Genomic DNA, 23,762 nt, shown 5'->3' with positions numbered 1-23,762 from the left:
GCAGGGCAGTGATGTGTTATCACGGGTCAGTACCGCTAGCAGCTACACAAGCCAGCATTATAATCATTGGGGAAACAGACCGTAGCTTCTAAAAGTTACAGACAACTCCTAAAGTAGATCAACTACAGCATAACCACTAGTTTAGAAAAGTCTTTAGCTAAGTAACAAAACATACCTAATTTCACTGAAGCTAGTTGAGGAACGTATACATCAGATGATATATGTTTTATTTAAGCAATGTCAGACAAACAAGAGGACTGTTGTTCCCAAATATCAGCATGGTAATCATTGCTGTGCAGTATTTGGAAAAACATCACAAATGCAAGTGTGACATTGATTTATACCACAATTCAATAAACAAGTAACTTACATTTTAGACACACTTGTAGACTTACGTTTCACTCTGTTTGGAACTTTCTGGTCGAGCAAAAGTCAAAAGTCATGACTATGGTATTTGGTATTTTCACCAACAAAAAAATGGTTTTAAGTCAGTTATTTCTATGTTTTGCTGTAGTGTTTTAGTAGTAAATATCAGTTTACATTTCCAAACATTATATTTGCCATTAAATGTAATAATTCAGTGATATTTTTATTTGCACAAGGAGTCCGACAACAGCCAGTGCTCCACACAGAGATCTGATCTCATCATCAAATATATAAAACCACTATTGGATTTAATAGAGAAAGCAGGTAAAGTCACGAGAAAATTAGATGTGACTAACCCACATATGATTACACATCACACACTGGGTCTCAAAGAAAAATGCTACATCCTTATTAGAAAAAAAAATCCATTCTCCATATTCTTGTTGTTATGATCTTACCTCGGCGATGAAGACGACAATCACGCAGTCCTCCTTCTCGGCCGGACTCAGTTCTGACATCAGTGAGCTCAGCGTGTCCGTCAGATAGGAGTGCACCTCTCTCTTCACACTGGGCACCCCCAACACTATCGACACTGAGAGACAGAGAGACACTCACTGATTAACTTCTGACAGATCGCCCCTAAAGCATACTGTGTCATTCACACACACACACACACACTTCAGCCTGCAGAGTCCTGTCTGATCGTGCATTTGCATTTCTAAGTGCTCAATCCTAATGAAAGCTGGATGGAGAGCAGCTCCCCGCTGAGCGTGCGGGACAGTGAGCGTCTCCTCCCCACCGGGGGCTGAGGCTGTGTTGGACAGCACCCCAGAGAACGGTGCTCTCAGACGGGCCAGAGACCCGGTCCCAGCTGGACAGAGAGCCGGGACAGGAGATGGAGAGCAATGTGAGAGCGCTGAGTCAGACAGAGACAGAGACAGAGACACCATACATCCTGAGCGGGGTGATGTAATAAGAGTTTGGTGGATATGAGGTAAGAGGATCGCAGAGACACAGACAATGAAATTAACTTTTTTATTTTCAGCTGCATTTTTTACTTTTATGAGGGAATATTTTTCAAACTGCTCTTCCAGGTCTCTATTATCACACAAAAGGGACATAAATGCACATAAGAGTGTCACTAGAATTGGGTATTACAGGATGATGACATCATCATGACAGATAACACACGCCTGAGGAATCACACAGCGTACAATACTGTTAAAAGAGTTTGAGGTCTGAAAGAAGACTATAATATTTTTTCAGGATTCTTTGTTGAATAGAAAGCATGTACTTGAAATTTATATCGTAACAATGTAAAAGTCTGAGCTGTCATTTTTGACCAGTTTAATTTGTCCTTGCTGAAAAAAGCACTAATTTCTAAAATATTCAATGTTAAAAATATAACACTATCGGTAGGAAATATAGGTGTTTAATATTGAAATGTCCAGGTATATTTATTCTACTTCTAACTAGTACTAACTTAGCAGCATAAACTGTTAAAGTAATACTGTAGATAAACTCTAGATATGGTCCTAACATCACTGTCTACCATCTTTTTTTTTTTATATATATATATGTGCAACCTTTTGAACAACTGATTAAAATTAAATAGCAATTTAAATACGAGCTCACAGACCTATAAAAGCTGATATAAAGCAACAAACACAGAAGTATTTGTTAACGACGTACAAGACATAGAAATAAGAATATGTTCGATGATATATCTCTCTACCATCTCAGCAGATACTGATGTTTGCGTGAGTTTTCTTTGTGGTCAGCGTTAGTCATAAACAAGCATCATGTTAGCTGCACGTTCAAAAACACTCGTCTCTGAGACGCTGAATACAGAGACACAACAATACTGCATTGACTCATCTGACAGCTGCAGGTCACTAGAGGCACTAAACCCATATTTTACACAGAATCTGGAGGAGAATGTGTTGTTTCCTCGCACTGACCTCCGGTGCGTCCCTGGCTGATGTGCACGGCCGGCTGGAGGCTGGTCTCTTTGGCCAGCAGGTGAGGCAGATGGTGGAAGATGCTGGGCAGCTGAAGGACATTCTTACTGCTGGTCACGTTCCACAGCTTCAGCTTGGTCTCATCTGAATGTGATGACAAGCACACAAACATACTGTATGTCACTTTAATAGTCAGCTGATTTAAACTATTTGCACTTGCTCTTGGATCAGCCTACTGGAGTAGCACACATATGAACCAGTTGTATACTTAAAGGAAGTCTCCATCCAAAATGAATATTCTCTGGTCATTATCTCACCCTCATCCCACATGTATTTGACTTTGTTTCTTCTGAGGCCAGTTGCATTAACTTAGACTCTGTGTTAAGAAAGTCTTAAGAACTAGTCTGAACAGCTAGCAGTCAGCCAATGTGTATTCAGTCTTATTTTTGGATTCAACGTATCCGTCTTTATAGCCCCTTTCACACTGCTATTCCGGCAAATACAGGGGTAAAGTGTTCCGGCAATTGTTCCCTGGTCACTAGATTTTGCACTTTCACACTGCCAGTGATGACCCGGTATATGTGCGTGCTTTCACACACAACTCTTGAAGATCCCGTAACGACACGTGACATCAGAGCGTGACGTGTAATGTACGAGTCGAAAATGCTAGGCACATTATACTTTAACTGAAGCAAGCAAACGATCTCGCCGTCAGCGCGGAAAGTGAGGAACTAACTGATCTCTGCTTCATTACAGTTTACACATATTTTTTCGTCGCGAACGTTGATCTTCCTTCAAAACAGCCGGTAAAAGAGTCATCACTTTGACACGGAATTAGATCTGGCTTTTGTTCACACAGCGCTCGTCCCGGCAATGTTATAAGTCCCCGACCCGGGTTCAATGCGGGAATCAATCCCGGGATGTGGTTGCTTTCACACAGAAGGCGACCCAGCAATGTTTCGGCAATATGCTGGGTCTGACGTGCAGTGTGAAAGGGGCTCACGTAACTGAATTTAAAACATATTACCAATCTTAAGAAAACTTGTAAGACTATTCTAAACCTTTTATGCAACAGGCCCCTGATTCACACAGGTGAAAAATCATCTATATCTTTAAATCATCTATATCTCACTAAATGTATCAATGTTTTATGAAGCAGAATTATAGTTGTGTGTACGAGAAATACTAATATTTTTAACTTCTTTTATTATGGCTTCTGGCCAAACATCATAAAAAACTGATTTAATAGATTTACAAATACAGCCAGCATACAAAAAATGTAAACAAAAAAAAACATAAACAGTAATAAATAAATAAAATCAAAGGATAGATATAAACATTTGTTTAATTGTTTTTGGGTATTACTGAATTATTATTGTCTTTAAAATTCTGAGCATCAATTTGTTAACAGGAAGCAAAGAAAGAAAAGACAGCAGAAGACAAAGAAATGATAATAAAAAAGAGCTTTGAGTTTATTAAATATTACTAGCATATGTTTCAATGTCAGAATTTGTCTTTAAAGGCTTATTTCCCCCATATTTACATTTATACTGTCTAGCTAATAGAAGTAGCAGCTTAATGCTATTCCTCATGAAAAGACATGTCATAAGTAAAAAGAAAAAACATTTTTAAAACACAGCTGACAGCTGGGCATGATGTGATCCTCTATAACAGAACAGAAAATGACTAAAAACAAGCTGAAATATAGCTGCAAGCAGCAATTACGGAGCCAAGCACAGCAGAGGCAAAATGAGAAGCTAATCATGGCATGTTGCATCAGACCAACTGAAACAATGGGTAATTAAAGCTTTTTAGAATGATTTTAGTGGAAATGGTTGAAAAACCATAAATGCAACCACTAGAAATAGCATTAAGGAATGATCACTTTTGACCAATAGGTGGCAGTGTTACCAACTTGATGTGGCGTGGTCAGTTTGAGGTGACATTGGCACACGCAGAGTTTGATGTAAATATGTGAAAGCGTTGCAGAGATACAGCCCTCAGATACAGTTTGGCATCTTTCCAGCAAATTAGTTGAAAAACGAGAACCATGTGTATATCAACATGAAATCCATAACTTTTTGCCAACTTTTTGCCAGCATGGTGTGAAGATGATCTGAGTCTAATTTGGTGAAAATCGGACTGACGGTCTAGGAGGAGTTCGAAAAAGTAGGTTTTCAACATAAATCAAAATGGCGGACAGGAAGTTCAGTCAATTATGGCAAAACTGGAATCGATGTTCTCGGCATGATCCAAGGAATCTATCAACATCTCATTACAGTAGGATAATGTGAGCAAACGTTATTAGCAATTTTTTACACTTCTTTATAACTTCTGGCCACAAGGTGGCGCTGCCACCAATCTTTTTGAGTCCCATCAGGGCATTGTGTCAGATATGTATACCAAGTTTTGTATTGATATTTTAATGTGTTCGTAAAAAACTGTATAGCATTTTACTACAAAATTCCAAATGGTTGACATGGGAAAATTGGGTATCATTCAACTCGGCATGATGCACCCAATCCAATCTAGAGACAGTTTTGTGATTTTTGGCCAAACCATTCAGAAGTTAAATCAAAAATATGAATTTTTCATATCCCCTGTCGACTAAAGGCGGGCGTACACGGTGCGAATTCGGATGGTCGGAAGATATGTCCACGCACATGGCACGAGTGAGTTTATCTGAAAATCGTACGGACGAGATGATAAACGATACGATTTTACAACCTGTGAATTCCAGAAGCAATCGCATGAAGTTGATAGAGGTGTTTGACTTGAAGCACCGCTGCACGCACAGAAGGATCACTGTATGACACTAAAGTACAGCGAGAACGATAAGAGCACAAATATCCAATCGCAGTACTTTAAAGCTGCGGTAGGGAACTTTTGACGCTCTAGCGGTTAATAAACAGAACTGCTTGCCTCATGCGGAAGAACATCGTAGCCGGAACTACTTCTCTCTGTTTATGTCTATGAAGAATCACAAAGGTACTGGGTTACTCCGCCGCGGTACCCCCGAAGCAATCTAAAATAGTCAGAATATAAACACTTATTATAGGAGCACCCTAGTGATTCAGGACAAGCCAAAAACACGATTTGGAAAATGGATTCATGGTGTACTCGCTAATTATATACATTTTTCTACATTTTGAACACAAACAAAGTTACGGACCGCAGCTCTGATTGGTTATTTTTTACCGGGAGCGATGTATTTCTGCAAATGGCAATAGGACACTGGGAGGAGCCAGAGGAGCTTGATTTTTTTCACAGATTATCTGTCTCATATTCTACTGTCAGGACATAATGACAGGTTTAATAAATATGTAAAAAATATTTTTTTACAAAAGTTACCTACTGCACCTTTAATGTCATACAGGTGATCATTCCGTGCAGCGCTGCTTCAAGTCGAACGCGCCTAATATAACTGCTCTCCCTCTCTCATAACTGCATATAAAATATTGATACGAGCCGTGACTGTTTCCTACACGTACAGGTTATTTTTCAGAAATAGGAAACCGGGACGTTTGTTTACCCTGTGTGTGTGTGTGTTCTTGTATATGGTTTATAAATATCTGAAATAGGTATTACAATGTAAACATGGTTTGTGAGTACAATTCCTGTGCCCTCGTAAACCAAATGTCTTTAAAAAATACTATACGGTGTTTAATAGAAATTTTCAACATGCATTTTCCGTGATGGATAGAGGTAGTGTATGGGGATATACAGTAGGCTATAGTATACCGTTACGTTTATGGAGAGTCCCTGTAAACTACATATGCGTGTGAGAGAGAGAGAGAGAGAGTGAGAGAGAACTAAAAAGACATTGGAACACGTTGCTAGAAACATCATACAGCGCTCGCTGTTCCTTTCAGACTCCAGCGAGTTTATCCTCCTGGTCAATAGTCCACATTCTCCGTAGCGCTGCCGTCTTCTTCTGTGGTTTTCCTAGTTCGTGATTGGTCAACTTCAAATAAATCAACAAATCGGCTCGTTCAACCGCACAAATGTCACAAATTCAAACCGATAGCTCATGAACGTTTTAGACATGATCGGGAGGTCGGGAAGAGCTCGTAAGCCACTCTGCACAGTTAATAATTTATCGCAAATGATACGAGCCGCGACCATACAGGATTTCCACACGATTGAAAAAAATCGCATGCGAACTTGTACGACAGCAAAAATCACACCGTGTACGCCCGCCTTAAGTAGCACAGTGCCGAAAAACTGCATGTAGTCTCAGTTCATGCTTGTTATAACACACACCAAGATTGATCTCATTATATCCAAACCATTGCGGAGATTGAGGCTCAGATACATTCGTCAAATTGGTTTAAGTATTTCGATAACGGTTTGATAAATCAAATTGAACTCCATAACTTTTGCCGGATTGGTCTGAAGATGATCTGAGCCAATCTTGGTGAGAAGCAGACAAACCTTCTAGCTTGAGTCTGAAAAAGTAGGTTATTTAAACAATTAAAATGATTATGTGCTTTTGTGCTGAGGTGTTTTTCCTGTTCCCATACTGTACTCCCAAAAGGAGCATAGTCTGGGTGTTGTTATTTTTTCTCCTCACTTCCCTAATGTTATGCTGTATTTCTTCCTCAATTCCCTCTCTTCCTGTCCTGTCTACCCCCTTGTATTGTATGTATGTTTGTGCAGGTATGGACAGGTTGATGGCTAATTTCGCTGGTACTTGTGACTAGTGACAGTAAAGGGCTACTACTACTATCAGTGTGCCAAATTTCACAACTTTCCAGCAAGCGTTTCTATGGGCTGCCATAGACTCAAGAGCGGAAGAAATGGAAGAAGAAGAATAACGCCAACTTCGGTGCTTGGCCCCTAATGAAGAAAGTTCCTAAATAAATGAAAGCAATGTTTGGTATGGAAACCCCAAAATATATCAGTTAAATCCACTTCTCACACATGCTTCACGATGTTGTTTGTGTCAATCATTTGAGAGTTGGCTGTAAGCGATGGTTTTAGATAAAGACGTTTCAAATATTAGTATTTTTCTAACACACCGTTGTGGTCACTTTGTGTGTTCTTTTGAAGCTATGCAACATTTGCTTCCGTTACATGACAGACAAAGATTTTTTAAAATATTAATTTGTGTTTATTAGAACAATTTTGTTTGGAATTAAGTGAGCAAACATTGTTGAGTAAACTACTTCTTTATTTCTAGCCCTAAAATCAAAGGCCAGTGATTGGTTGGTCCTCTGTTGTTGGGGATGTTGTGGTGTGGTTTAGTCTGACCTGACAGACTGCTCCAGGTGCGGTTGATGTCCCGCAGCGCTTGCTTCTCAGCGATGGCTCGCTTGATCTCGTCCAGCACCAGGTTCAGCTCTTTGGAGCGTTTGAGGTTCTCTTGCTCAGCCGAGTGCAGACGGTCTTTCAGGGCCAGAAATTCCCGCTGGTAAATGTCTACCACATTACCTACAATCAGAAGAAAAAGAACAACACAATTGTGGTTTTAAGTGCCACACTTCTAAACAAAAGCTGCAGCTTTTGCTTTTTCTCAACGACGTCTTGCTTCACAATGAATTCTAACAGCATTCAATTATCCAGTCAAAAGAACTGCTGGGTTATGCATCAATAAATAAAGGCCAGTAATTTAACACAGAATATGAGCATGTTCCTCCGAGGCCTGTATTTAATGGGGTTGTTTTTCAGAAGCTAATAAGACATGACGAGTCTAAAAAAATGAGAGGATATTTTGAGTCTCCGTTTCTTGTTCTCTGTGCCCTTTAAAGGGCTGAAACTGCACTCGTTTACATTTAAACAATGGTTTTCTTAGACGGGGAGAGAATAGAAGTGGTGTCGTGTAACCAGCCAGTCATTCATGACATTTAAACAAGTGTTTTAGTGAGGCTGTCTGTTTCCTCCATGTCTCGGTCATAACCTGCCATGTTCTGGACCCCAGAGGTCAAGAGATAAAGACAGTTAGTAATACGCATCTGTTTTTCATCCCTCAAATACAGCTCAAAGTGCACAAAGCATTTAAAGCATTTAAGGAAATAATGCTTCTTGTTGACACACATTATCTATAAAAACGTAATGGTAACACTTTCCCAATTTTCCCAACATTATTTAAATACATTAGTTAACATGAACTAACAAGGAAAATATACTCCATTTAAAAAAGCTTGTATTAATCTTAGTTAATGTTGATTGCGACATTTACTAACACATTATTAAAATGAAAAGTGTTATCTATTTGGTGGACTCGACCAACAATGAACAGCTGTATTTTTATCAACTAAAATTAAAAGAATAATGAAAACTGCAACAAATGCATTGTTCATTGTTCGTTAATACATTAAATATAGTTAAAATGCAACCTTATTGTAAAGTGTCACCAATGTAATGCTTAAATGTTTTTATGTGAAACTGTCAGCACAAGAACCTGTGGATGATCAAGATGTCTCAAACAATCCTGGTGTTTTTTGTTTTTGTTGTTGTAATACTATTTTATATTACTACTAATACTAAAACTTATTCTCTGGATATTATGATTATTATACTGATAAATTAATTTATTAAAGCATTATCTAAAGAGTGCATTCATTTAAGAAATGAATACATTTCTATTCAATTGAATATTTATTTTCAATCTGTATATTTTCAATCTACAGAGTCACAGTGTTTATACTGTGGGAATCAGGCTATGCCTTCCTTACTTACAGTTGTCTCTGTGTATTAAGCTGAAATAGGAGAAAGTATTTATTTCATCCATAAAATTACACACTTCACCTGTGAAGTGTAGACACTACTGCTGTATATAAGATTTATAATTTTCTCACCCGACTGAGCTCATTTCTTTTCTTTCTTTTCTCGAAACACACTCTAGAAACGAAAGAATCATGAGGATTTATGCTTTGCGGGATAATCCTGAGCAGACAGGCTTTTTCTGGGAGAAATGCCCACTATCAGCGCACAACCCACACACACACACACACTCCCCGTAATGCCGTCGGAGTCCAAAGCCCTTGTGTAATCTGAAATTACACCACTCCACACAAGTGCAATCCAATCCACACTTCAGATTTGGGAGGAGAGGTACATATAATACCATGTCGAGTGAGATGATCTACTGATGTACTGATGACATCTTCTCTATGATCCCTACACTCGATTACTGCTGAGTGCTGGTGACCTCTCATACAGACAGAGTCAGAGACACACTCATATAAAGAGTGTGTGAATATATATATACACTAAAACACATGTATTACAGAGCGTACAGTGTATATATTAGTGTGTATACAGTGTGCAGATGGATTGGAACAGACAAGAGTAAAGGATCAAATATACTGCATAGAGAAAATTAAGCCTTTTTTAAGATCAAAGGCGGAAACAAAACAAACAAACAAACAAACATAAAAAAAGGAAAATCTGACAAAAACACAACAAAAATAAATAAATAAAAACAACACATAAAATTGACAATAAAAGAACACTTACACAAAACAAACAAACAAAAAGCAAAGCAAAATCAGACAAAAACACAACAAAAATAAATAAATAAAATAAAATACCTAAAATTAACAATAAAAGAACATTTACACAAAATAAATAAGAAAGAAAACCAAAATCTGACAAAAACACAACAAAAATAAATAAATAAAACAACACCTAAAATTAACAATAAAAGAACATTTACACAAAATAAATAATAAAAGCAAAATCTGACAAAAACACAAGAAAAACAAAAACAAAAAAAAAGCAAAGCAAAATCAGACAAAAACACAACAAAAATAAATAAATAAAATACAACATTAAATTGACAATAAAAAACACTTAAAACAAACAAACAAAAAGCAAAGCAAAATCAGACAAAAACACAACAAAAATAAATGAATAAAAACAACACATAAAACTAACAATAAAAGAACATTTACACAAAATAAATAAAAGCAAAATCTGACAAAAACACAAGAAAAACAAAACACATACGAACATACAAACATACAAACGCATAAAAAATGCACCAAACAAAACATCAACAAAACAAACAAAAAAGCAAAGCAAAATCAGACAAAAACACAATAAAAAATAAAACAACACATAAAATTGACAATAAAAGGACATTTCCACAAAACAAACAAACAAAAAAGCTAAGCTAAATCAGACAAAAACACAACAAACACAAAAAATAAAACACATTTTTTATGCAAATAATAAAACCCATAATATTTTGAAACAGGCTACACTCTCTTCAATGTTCCTTTTCTTCATACACATGTACTCATCTGGGAATAACTGCATTAGCGTGTCTGCAGAAGGCCACAAGTGTACTCACACATGCTTTTAACACGACTTTGATCAAGCTCAGCATGTCTCTGTGTAAATTAGACACACAACGGTGTGTGTGTTTGTCTCTACTGCAGTGCGTTTGGCAGCGTTCATCTTATTAAAAGAGAAGTCTTCAGACAGCCGTGACATCTTGCCAAGCTTTGCTGTCACACTGATGCTGAAAAGGGCGAACAAATACAGTTGAGAAATGTGAAAATGTGAGGGTGCTTCTCCTTGGTTTAATCGTCAAGATGATTTAACAGCTCAGTCGTGACCATCATGACACCTGGCGGAGTGAGACGACCTGCCGATTTAAATGTGTGTGTGTTTCCAGACGAACGGAGGTCAAGACTCACACATCCATCAGACTCTTGAGATGCCCTTGAGTCACTCTTACATCGTTTTCTTTACTTCTTTCATGAAAAGTTTCTGGTTTATATCAGAAGAGAGGAAAATAAAAGGGCTCGACATGAAAGCGTGAAAGAAAACGTTGCCTGTAATTCACTAAAGCTTACAAAGTGTCTTATCGAATTACTTCACAGATTTCAACACTCTCTTCTGCTCGAGTCTTTAACAGGTCAAAAATAAATCATCCTGAAATTCATTACTGAAAAAACAGAAATCGCTGAGCAATGGTGCCAGAACGTTCCAAAGGCTTTACAAAATACTCCAACTGTGATAATTCCACTGGTCTGAAATGTCTTCTAATTAAAACTGCTCTTCACCTCCCACATGCTTAATTATCTCATTTAGATCATTATAATTATCTTAATATCTTGAGCTCATTGAATTGTGTTGGCTTGAACATTTCTGAGACGCATCTAAAAGAAAAACAGGCATTAGCACCATGCAAGAAACTGAAGAAGAAACTAGATTTCTACATCTTCTGAGATCAGGTAACACTGATGATAATCATATCAGAACATCAGAATGATTTCTGAAGAAGACTGGAGGAATGATGTAATAAATTACATTTGAAAATCATTTATTTTCAATTGCAATAATATTTCACAATATAACTGTATTTTTGATCAAAAAGATGAGAATAATAGACATTATAGAAAGATTTGTAAAAAAAAATCTTTATGGCCCTAAACCTTTTGAACGGTATTTTACATATTATTTATGAGAAATAATAGAGATTAGAGATATATAGTGAAGACTTAAAAAGGGGTGTGTCTGATTAACCTTATCTTGGAGAAACATTTTTACCCAGACATGAGCTAAATGTGACAAAATCTCTTTTGGGGATGTCCTCATTTATAAAAACATAATTTGTTTCTATTTTTTATGTTAAGACTCATTAGGTTTTCTGTTAGGATTAGGGTTTGGTTACTGTATGTATAGAATGTTTCAAGTGTGTGTGCGTGTGTGCGCGCGTGTGTGTGTGTGTGTGTGTGTGTGCACTCTTGTTTTTGTGACATATCAGGACACATCTCTGTATAATGACATGGGTATGACACAGGTATTACAAGGAGAGGGTGACTTATGAGGACATAACCCATGTCCCCATTTTTCAAAACGCTTATAAATCATACAGAATGAGTTTTTTTGAGAAAGTAAAAATGCACAAAGTTTCCTGTGAGGGTTAGGGTTGGTGAAGGGCGATATAATATAAAGTTTGTACAGTATAAAAACCATTACACCTATGGGATGAACACACTTATCACAAAAACAAATGTGCGTGCATGTGTGTGTGTGTGTGTGTGTGTAAATGTAGTCTAGACAGTATCATGTTGAGCAGTATCTCAGAAGCTGTCAGAAATCCCCTCGACTCTCTCCCTTTCCATCTTATGGAGTATATTTTTGTCTTCCATTTGGCCTTCTCTCTTTGCTTTCATTTTGTAGAGTGGCTTGGATTCCTGCCTGGCTTTTTCATTATGGGCAAAATCCATACAGATCCTGAAACCAGATCATTCCATTTGTTTGAGGGGAACAGTGACGTATTAAACACAATCCTCTTGCGCTGGCACTCTAGTCCTAGAAATGATCTATCTTTATACAGACAATACGGAAACTCTGACTCTGTATGTGAATGACCAGCACCTTAAACAGCTCCGTAAAGAGAATAAGGGAGTAAATGGTGAAAACAGAAAGCCCTTGGCTTGTTGAATCACTGCTGAAGCGGTTGAGGGTCAGTGGATCGGTCATCCAAGCACAACGGGTCACCTCAGGTCCAGAGACAATGACATTTCCCCAGGGACTCAGGGCCCAGTCCACCACAAACAACTAAAACAACACTTCAGTTCAGGTTCATCCACAAGAGAGGCTAGGGTTTGCAACAACCAACTGATAAAAATCAATAATGGTAACTACGTCTGTGTGCCTTGCATTGGAAAACATCACCAGTCATGTTATTTTACAGTAGTCAATAATGGGCAAACCATTTCTAGGAAACAATTCAATTCAATTCAATTCAAGTTTATTTGTATAGCGCTTTTTACAAAATAAATCGTTACAAAGCAACTTTACAGAAAATTATGTTTCTACAATATTTAGTAGTAGCTAGTAGTTTGTGCACATTTGACAGGATTTTAGAAAAAATAAAAATAATAATAATAATACAAGAAGTAGTCAGCTAGACGATGAACTATCAATATTATTAATTAAGTTATTATATGATTCAGTCACACATTTAGCAATAATTGTTAGTTCTGTTTGTTGATTCAGGGTTAGCATCATCTGGGGTCCTCTGAGGGTCAGCATCATCTCTTCTCAGGTGTTCTGGATCCAGACTGGAGCTTGTTTAAATCCTAGTTACCACGGGATGTAAATTCCTTTGCTATCCTAGGAACGACCAAAAGTCCAGCGTTTTGTGACCTTAGGGTGCGTGATGGGTTGTAACGTGGTAGAAGGCTAGTTAGGTACGCTGGAGCTAAACCATTTAGGGCCTTATAGGTAAGTAATGCTAATTTGTAATTGATACGGAACTTAATAGGTAGCCCGTGCAGAGACTGTAAAATTGGGTTAATATGACCATATTTTCTTGACCTGGTAAGGACTCTAGCCGCTTCATTTTGGACTACCTGTAGCTTGTTTATTGACGAAGCAGGACAACCACCTAGAAGTGCATTACAATAGTCCAGTCTAGAGGTCATGAATGCATGAACTAGCTTTTCTGCATCAGAAACAGATAACATGTTTCGTAGCTTGGCAATGTTTCTAAGATGGAAGAATGCAGTTTCTGTAACATGGGAAATATGATTTTCAAAAGACAAATTGCTGTCTAATATAACACCCAGATTTCTGACTGTAGAGGAAGTAACAGTACATCCGTCTAGTTGCAGATTGTAATCTACAAGATTCTGTGTAGTTTTTTTTTAAAGTCTTATCCGAATTTAATTGGAGAAAATTGTGTGTCATCCAATCTTTTACATTTTTAACACACTCTGTTAGCTTAGATAATTGGGAAGTTTCATCTGGTCTCGTTGAGATAATTCCACTGGTCTGAAATGTCTTCTAATTAAAACTGCTCTTCACCTCCCACATGCTTAATTATCTCATTTAGATCATTATAATTATCTTAATATCTTGAGCTCATTGAATTGTGTTGGCTTGAACATTTCTGAGACGCATCTAAAAGAAAAACAGGCATTAGCACCATGCAAGAAACTGAAGAAGAAACTAGATTTCTACATCTTCTGAGATCAGGTAACACTGATGATAATCATATCAGAACATCAGAATGATTTCTGAAGAAGACTGGAGGAATGATGTAATAAATTACATTTGAAAATCATTTATTTTCAATTGCAATAATATTTCACAATATAACTGTATTTTTGATCAAAAAGATGAGAATAATAGACATTATAGAAAGATTTGTAAAAAAAAATCTTTATGGCCCTAAACCTTTTGAACGGTATTTTACATATTATTTATGAGAAATAATAGAGATTAGAGATATATAGTGAAGACTTAAAAAGGGGTGTGTCTGATTAACCTTATCTTGGAGAAACATTTTTACCCAGACATGAGCTAAATGTGACAAAATCTCTTTTGGGGATGTCCTCATTTATAAAAACATAATTTGTTTCTATTTTTTATGTTAAGACTCATTAGGTTTTCTGTTAGGATTAGGGTTTGGTTACTGTATGTATAGAATGTTTCAAGTGTGTGTGCGTGTGTGCGCGCGTGTGTGTGTGTGTGTGTGTGTGTGCACTCTTGTTTTTGTGACATATCAGGACACATCTCTGTATAATGACATGGGTATGACACAGGTATTACAAGGAGAGGGTGACTTATGAGGACATAACCCATGTCCCCATTTTTCAAAACGCTTATAAATCATACAGAATGAGTTTTTTTGAGAAAGTAAAAATGCACAAAGTTTCCTGTGAGGGTTAGGGTTGGTGAAGGGCGATATAATATAAAGTTTGTACAGTATAAAAACCATTACACCTATGGGATGAACACACTTATCACAAAAACAAATGTGCGTGCATGTGTGTGTGTGTGTGTGTGTGTAAATGTAGTCTAGACAGTATCATGTTGAGCAGTATCTCAGAAGCTGTCAGAAATCCCCTCGACTCTCTCCCTTTCCATCTTATGGAGTATATTTTTGTCTTCCATTTGGCCTTCTCTCTTTGCTTTCATTTTGTAGAGTGGCTTGGATTCCTGCCTGGCTTTTTCATTATGGGCAAAATCCATACAGATCCTGAAACCAGATCATTCCATTTGTTTGAGGGGAACAGTGACGTATTAAACACAATCCTCTTGCGCTGGCACTCTAGTCCTAGAAATGATCTATCTTTATACAGACAATACGGAAACTCTGACTCTGTATGTGAATGACCAGCACCTTAAACAGCTCCGTAAAGAGAATAAGGGAGTAAATGGTGAAAACAGAAAGCCCTTGGCTTGTTGAATCACTGCTGAAGCGGTTGAGGGTCAGTGGATCGGTCATCCAAGCACAACGGGTCACCTCAGGTCCAGAGACAATGACATTTCCCCAGGGACTCAGGGCCCAGTCCACCACAAACAACTAAAACAACACTTCAGTTCAGGTTCATCCACAAGAGAGGCTAGGGTTTGCAACAACCAACTGATAAAAATCAATAATGGTAACTACGTCTGTGTGCCTTGCATTGGAAAACATCACCAGTCATGTTATTTTACAGTAGTCAATAATGGGCAAACCATTTCTAGGAAACAATTCAATTCAATTCAATTCAAGTTTATTTGTATAGCGCTTTTTACAAAATAAATCGTTACAAAGCAACTTTACAGAAAATTATGTTTCTACAATATTTAGTAGTAGCTAGTAGTTTGTGCACATTTGACAGGATTTTAGAAAAAATAAAAATAATAATAATAATACAAGAAGTAGTCAGCTAGACGATGAACTATCAATATTATTAATTAAGTTATTATATGATTCAGTCACACATTTAGCAATAATTGTTAGTTCTGTTTGTTGATTCAGGGTTAGCATCATCTGGGGTCCTCTGAGGGTCAGCATCATCTCTTCTCAGGTGTTCTGGATCCAGACTGGAGCTTGTTTAAATCCTAGTTACCACGGGATGTAAATTCCTTTGCTATCCTAGGAACGACCAAAAGTCCAGCGTTTTGTGACCTTAGGGTGCGTGATGGGTTGTAACGTGGTAGAAGGCTAGTTAGGTACGCTGGAGCTAAACCATTTAGGGCCTTATAGGTAAGTAATGCTAATTTGTAATTGATACGGAACTTAATAGGTAGCCCGTGCAGAGACTGTAAAATTGGGTTAATATGACCATATTTTCTTGACCTGGTAAGGACTCTAGCCGCTTCATTTTGGACTACCTGTAGCTTGTTTATTGACGAAGCAGGACAACCACCTAGAAGTGCATTACAATAGTCCAGTCTAGAGGTCATGAATGCATGAACTAGCTTTTCTGCATCAGAAACAGATAACATGTTTCGTAGCTTGGCAATGTTTCTAAGATGGAAGAATGCAGTTTCTGTAACATGGGAAATATGATTTTCAAAAGACAAATTGCTGTCTAATATAACACCCAGATTTCTGACTGTAGAGGAAGTAACAGTACATCCGTCTAGTTGCAGATTGTAATCTACAAGATTCTGTGTAGTTTTTTTTTAAAGTCTTATCCGAATTTAATTGGAGAAAATTGTGTGTCATCCAATCTTTTACATTTTTAACACACTCTGTTAGCTTAGATAATTGGGAAGTTTCATCTGGTCTCGTTGAGATATATAGCTGAGTATCATCAGCATATCAGTGGAAGCTAATTCCGTATTTTCTAATAATATTACCAAGGGGCAACATATATATTGAAAATAGAAGGGGACCTAGGACGGATCCCTGTGGCACTCCATATTTTACTGATGATAAATGAGATGACTCCCCATTTAAGTAAACAAAATGGTAGCGATTTGGACAGGTAGGATCTAAACCATCTTAGAGCCTGCCCTTGAATACCTGTATAGTTTTGTAATCGATCTATGAGTATGTCATGACCTAGAGGACACAAAGTGAGCTGCTGCAGGGAAAGTTCATGACAAAAGTTACGCTTAAAATAAGAACGCTTTATGTTCTGCGCTTCAAACAAACTTAAGCATGTGGTGTATAGCTGGCTTCCTCATTCCTCACATGGCGTTTTGTGCATTTGATGGATGTCTTCCTTTTGCAAACTTTACATTTATGGTAATACATGTACATACTGTAAATGATAGGAATGCACAGGTACTTCCATTTGGCATGAAGGTTTGTTTCGAAAGCAACACCTGTTCAGACGTCACCTGAACGTTATAATAACTGTCAAGATTATAGTTGGTTTTGGTTTGGTTTTTCTGTGTTTACTCTGTTCCCATCTGCCTAATTTCTCATCGGTTAATTAGTCCCACACACCTGTTTCTGTTCTCTCTGATTATTTTCCCAGTGTTTTCACTCAGAGTTTTCTTTCTTCGCCGTCTGTTCTCATTTACATAAATTTTTGTGTGGATATTCATTGACTTCTGTTATTTTCTCCTAGATTATTAAAGTATTTTCTTACGCTATCCCTGGATTTTGAGTGGTTGATATAACCGTTAAAATGAGGTATAAAGACAACATAATTTATTGTTTTTTCTTTTGATTTCTAAGGGAAACATTCCCCATACGTTCACCCCACACTGGTTATTACGAGATGACAGAGATTCAGCTCGGAGCAGTCCTCAGAAACTCAGTAATAATGTGTTTCCATGGCAATGCCAAAGGGTCAAGGTTCGTGTGGATGGCAGGGTCCAGCAGATGCAGTAACTAACACAATTCTGCCTCTTTCTTCATGGACGCTCGTTTACTGTGCATTTTGGCAAAATAGATTTGTTTTTGCATGAAGCTGTTCTTCAGGCATCAGTCCATCAGTGTTGCTGTGATGTTAATTCTTGTGATGGAAACACTTTAGATTAGGGAACACTATTCAATTGTTGCTCATTAGTAAGCATATTACTAGCACATCTGTGTTTATCTGTACTTATAAAGCACATATTTATGCCTTATTCTGCATGACCATATTCTACATCCCTGACCTTACCCCATACCTAAACTTAACAGTTACCTAGTAATAAGCAGCAAATAAGAGTTACTGGGGCAAAAGTTGTAGTAGAAGTTGTAGCTGAATATTAATAGGCTTTGTTGAGTAATGTAATGTACTCCACGGGACCTATTCAATCTACTAAATACAATGAACTGAATAAGAGTTTAGTAGGTAAAAATCACATTTTATAGTAAAGTAAATTTCCCTGAGCAGTGACTGGTTTATGTTTCTTTATTAGACTACGCATGCAAACATTAAAGGGTGGGTGAAATGCTAGTTTTCACTCAATATCCTGTTAATCTTGAGTACCTATAGAGTAGTACTGCATCCTTCATAACTCCAAAAAGTCTTTAGTTTTATTATATTTATAAGAGAAAGATAGTCTGTACCGATTTTTCCTGGAAAAACACGAGCGACTGGAGGCGTGACGTGTGGGCGGAGCTAAAGAATCACGAGCGCCAGTAAGCTTTTGCGTTGAGAGCGTTTGGAAGCTGTGACATTATCGTGAAGAAAAAACCATCATCCCAAACAAACCATGGCTAACAGTCAGATTCAGTGTATATTTATGATCCAGAATCAGATCCAGAGGCTGAAATTTAACAAGAGCAGCATCAGCAACGACGTCTCTATGTGGTATGTACTGAAACTGTATATATTTGCTTAGCGGGTTTGGAAAATGAATAAGTTCCACTTTGTCGTCTTTTTTTTTTATTTTTTTAAGCTGTACATGTGGAAAGTGCAGTTTGATGACAACATCGCATGTTGTTTACTTGATGTGCTTACGCGCTGATAGCTAAGTTAACAACACAGAGATATTTGAAGCAGTTTTACTCACCGCCTGCGGTTCCAACACACAATCGTGACCCTTTTTCGTTGGGACTGCATTATCCTTAAGAAATAAACGATGTGCAAATCCGGCGTCAAACTGGGCCTTGTTTGTAATACAAGCATCTTCGAAATGCAGGGAACAAACAAAAACACTTGCACAACTCCGTTGATGCTCTGTAAAAATAAACTCCATCCACTGGTCCCTTAATGCTGTTTCTCTTTTGGTAATCTGTGCAGGGTTGTCTGCCCCCCACCCCCTTAAAAGCATTTGACCAGCTTCTGTGCATCTTGGACTAGTATTTTAGTTGGATCTGGCAGCTTTGAGCAGGACACTCTTATCCAGGACATGTGTCTGAAGGAAGACAGACTGCTGGCTGACCTAGCTGTATTTAACAGCATCTGATGAGGTCCACACCGATTCATTCACTCCATCCAGTCAGGAGGAAATACCCTCTCTACCAACGCAATGCTCTGGCTAGAACATAACACATAACACGACTCTAAATGCTAACAGTCTAAATACTGTTGATACATTTTTAAGAACAAAGAATTCTAAGGTAACCGTGGCAATAACAACATGGCATAACAAAACATAGCACATTGAAGATGCCACTGCCGTTATTTTTACATCACAACAGTCAAGTGAGAGCAGCTGGAGTCTTTAAAATATAAAAAAGACATATCTGTTTGGCCTTTGTTATGCACGTCTTCACTGTGTGCTTTATTAAATTAGACACTACATGACAGTAAGACCAAAGAGAGAGAGAGAGAGAGAGAGAGAGAGAGAGAAAGACAGAGAAAGAGAGGGGGGGGGCTCTGACTAATCTTATGAATCGGATGTGTAAGGAAAAACTGAATAAAACATGATTTCTTTATCTGTGTGCTGCTGCTGTATCGCTTTATAAGGTCACTGTGGTTTAAATGCAATAGGAAAACAAGCACAGAGTGAGTCATGTGCAAATGAGTGCAGTTACAGTACCTTCTGCATAGATGAGTACAGTACATATGTGTGTGTGTGTGTGTGTGTGAGAATATGATCATATCACAGGTCACAGTCACATACACATACATACAGTATGTCTGCTTATTTCAGCATGGTAAGCTACTCTTTTGTATCTTTAGGTGGTCAAACACAGAAATAAAAATTGGCAAATTGTCTTGAAATAAACAGGAAATAAATCCAAGTGATCAGGCTTAAAATGCAATATGGCATTAGCTGTTGTAATGAATCTGATATTTAGTATTATATTCAGTCATGTAGCAGTGGGTATTCTTCAGGAATACATTATATAATGAGACAACAGATTGATCTGACAGCATGAAACATAGTGTGACGTCGTTATATCATGATGAGACCGTGATAAGTGATCACAGCACTAACGGCAGATAATAAATCAGTCATAAACTACTCAAGCATGTTAAAGCGGAGGGACTATAAACCCCAGTAAAACTGCAGTAAAAATCACTTATCATATCATACACCCGGCGCAATGCGACGCAAGGCGCAACGCAAGTGTGTTTGCATATTTCGCATTTTCCCATCCAGCGCCACGTCTTTTAATTAGCAAATGCATTTTGCACTCATTTGTGCGCCCATGGGCATGCTGGTCTGAAAAAGAGGTGTGTTCAGGTGCATTGCTATTTTATGGAGCTGAAAATAGACTGCGCCATAGACCATCTCAAGCCTGGTCTAAGGTCTAAAGTCAATGGCACAATATTGTTTTGTTATTTAAAGAGCGCGTTGGTAGAACATGCGCCTCACGTTGACTTTGCTCTTGTCTCTTGTCGCTGGTTGCTTTTATATGTTTACAATAAGGTCTCATTAGTTCATGTGATAACCAACAATCAGCAATCCATTTGTTATATTTATTAATCTTTGATAACATTACTTATTTAAAATATAGCTGTTCATTGTTTGTTCATGTTAGATCAAGTCCGTTAACTAATATAAAGAGATACAACTTTGGATTTCACTATCAGAATAAACATTAATAAATGCTTTAGAAGTATTTTTCATTGTTTGTTAATGTCAGTTAATATAGTCAAGTCAACTAATGTTAACAACCCATACAGAAGTGTTACCATTTATATTGTATTAGAGAGTCTGCTAACTGATTAAATATCAAATAAATATTTTGACTGCAGGAGTCAGGGCATTTATAAAAACTGGCAACAACAGCAATACAATAAACATTTGTTCAACAAATAATGACATTATTACACAGATGTGCGTACACAGATATCCGTGCATACACTCGGTTAGTGAAAGACATCCAATAACCTTGAGTGTTCAAACACTGATCTAACACATCTAATAACATAACATATTTCATTCAGCAGAACAATCATCTCCACATTATCATCCTCCAAATGAAAATAACCATCCTAATGCACCACAAACACACTGCCTTACACATCATTACACACTGATTCAGCTCTCTCTCTCTCTCTCACACACACACACACACACACACACACACACACACAGCTAAGTAGTAAAAGCCATCAGCTCTAATCCAGCTTAGTAAACAACTAAAAGCGCCACTATCAAATCACTCTCAAATCCAGTCTAAACTGCTCTTCACACACACACACACACACACACGATCGCTCTCACACACTTTTAACGAGCCGAGCTCATTGTTTCATCTCATGAGGCTGATTATGAGGCTGTAAACTCATGAAGCAACACTACAGCCGCCTTATTAAAACATCAGCAACAGGAAACACTTCCAGCGCGTCTCACAGCAGCGCGTGTAGACATATGTGTGGAGAGACGTCTAAAGCACCTGTTCTCAAACGTTACCATGGAGAATTGCTTTAAATTGAATATGAAGAATATCAAAGTGTAAAATTAAGCATTTACAAGCACCACAGGGGTTTAATTCGATTTCTATTTGCGTGCATATGCACACACCCACATCCTCACACATGCACACAGCCCACTGAGTGATAAATAACAGATTTCAGCACTACTCCACACATATTGATGGCCTCTCACACACACACACACACACACACACCGAGGACTACACAGTCATTCCATTACGGTCATCTCTGCACACAGACAGGAGGAGAATGAGACACCAGGCAGGTCTTGAGTGTGTGTCCTGTAGACTGCACTGCTGGGAAGCATTGACCACACAGATGACGGTGATTACTGTTAACATTAGACAGACTTTACCCAGGAGAAGTGATCCCAGATCAGTTTGCTTTACCACAAATCCATTTCCACTTATTCAAATATATTTATTTCTTATAGAAATATGTGTGTATAGACACACATACTGTATATGTGCACATAAATACACACACACACATGTTTGTTTTTGTGTAAAGTGTGTTCATCCCATAGGCGTAATGGTTTTTATACTGTACAAACTGTATATTCTGTGGCCCTTCACCAACCCTACACCTAACCCTAACCCTCACAGGAAACTTTGTGCATTTTTACTTTCTCAAAAAAACTCATTCTGTATGATTTATAAGCGTTTTGAAAACTGGGGACATGGGTTATGTCCTCATAAGTCACACTCTCCTTGTAATACCTGTGTCATACCCATGTCATTATACAGAGATGTGTCCTGATATGTCACAAAAACATGCCCACACACACACACACAGACACACACACAAAATAAACCAGTGACCATGTACCATAAATAGCCGGTACTGTAAATATGTCCTATTCTGTTCAAAATTAGAGAAAAATTTAATATGTAAAACTAAAATAAATATACACCAAAAAATATTTAAGTAAGAAATATTCATTTTAAAAATACTTAATTTCGACATCTTGCTACAGAAGTGTAATGTATAATGCATGAATTAATAATTCCTTATAATATTAAAGTAGGGACCTCTGCAATGCTGAAAAACTGGACAGAGAATAGAGCTGAGAGAGTAATAACTAATGGATATGAATATGACATGAGTGTTAATAATTACATTTATACAGTAAATCTTCTCTTTTTTCAAGAAATTAGAAGCTCTGTAGGAGATTATTTACCATAACTCTTTAATTTAGATATAGATGATGCTCTGAATCCTAAATATCCAATTGTTTATACAAATAAATAAAAGATCTGATGTCTGTCGATAACTGATAAAGTGATTTTTTCACATCTGCCTATCTTTTGCATTTATATAGCAACAGTTTGATCTCTGATTTCACTTTAGATTGGAGCTTTAAGTAAAAAGACGTTATACATCTAGCTCATATTAACACATTATAAATACCAGTCATTGCATCAGTAATCAGTCATAAAATAAACGTTTTTATAATCAGTCAAACTGATTTCATCATAAGCATTTCAAATTCTAGATTGAAGCATCAATGAAACAATATTATACTATAAATCCATTAAAAAAATATGTATGAAGAAGTAAAAACACATAGGATTAATAACATACAGTAGATTTTTAATATCAGCCATCACATACAATTAATGATCAGATATGAATAAAGTGCCAAACTTCTAGAACCTTACAAGTTCTGATGGTTTTAATAAACTGGAAGGCTCAGAGGTGGGCCGGTATAATGGTGTGTAATGCCACGGTTATCTCTTTAGCACATTTGGACGTTCACTGAGTGAGACACTGGAGAGAAGGAAATCAGATTAGTAAAGCGTGAGAGAGGGATCAGCTCTTTGATAATGGGTTAAGTCACTTCTGTTAGGTCAGATACTTCCACGTTTACAGCTTTGAACACTCAGAGCAGATCAGTACTGACTCCGCTGCTGATACAAGGGATTTATACTGTGTGTGTGTGTGTGTGTGTGAGTAATGTAGCGAAGTACAA

At 37.4% G+C, this 23,762-nt stretch overlaps 1 protein-coding gene across 2 annotated transcripts in view; it reads right to left on the bottom strand.

The window, feature by feature from the left end:
• The window catches only part of LOC113113363 (alpha-1,3-mannosyl-glycoprotein 4-beta-N-acetylglucosaminyltransferase B-like), a 118,221-nt gene that overhangs the window by 53,843 nt on the left and 40,616 nt on the right, over positions 1-23,762 (bottom strand). For both annotated transcript variants that reach the window (XM_026279499.1, XM_026279500.1), the window contains exons 2-4: positions 7,581-7,760; positions 2,328-2,471; positions 825-958 (exon numbers count right to left, since the gene is read on the bottom strand). In XM_026279499.1, coding sequence (XP_026135284.1) covers positions 825-958; positions 2,328-2,471; positions 7,581-7,760 — 458 coding nt within the window. The remainder of the gene's footprint in view (positions 1-824; positions 959-2,327; positions 2,472-7,580; positions 7,761-23,762) is intronic.

Source organism: Carassius auratus, chromosome 14 (genome assembly GCF_003368295.1).
Source record: "Carassius auratus strain Wakin chromosome 14, ASM336829v1, whole genome shotgun sequence".
Lineage (NCBI taxonomy): Eukaryota > Metazoa > Chordata > Actinopteri > Cypriniformes > Cyprinidae > Carassius > Carassius auratus.
This window is presented reverse-complemented; position numbering and strand designations above follow the sequence as displayed.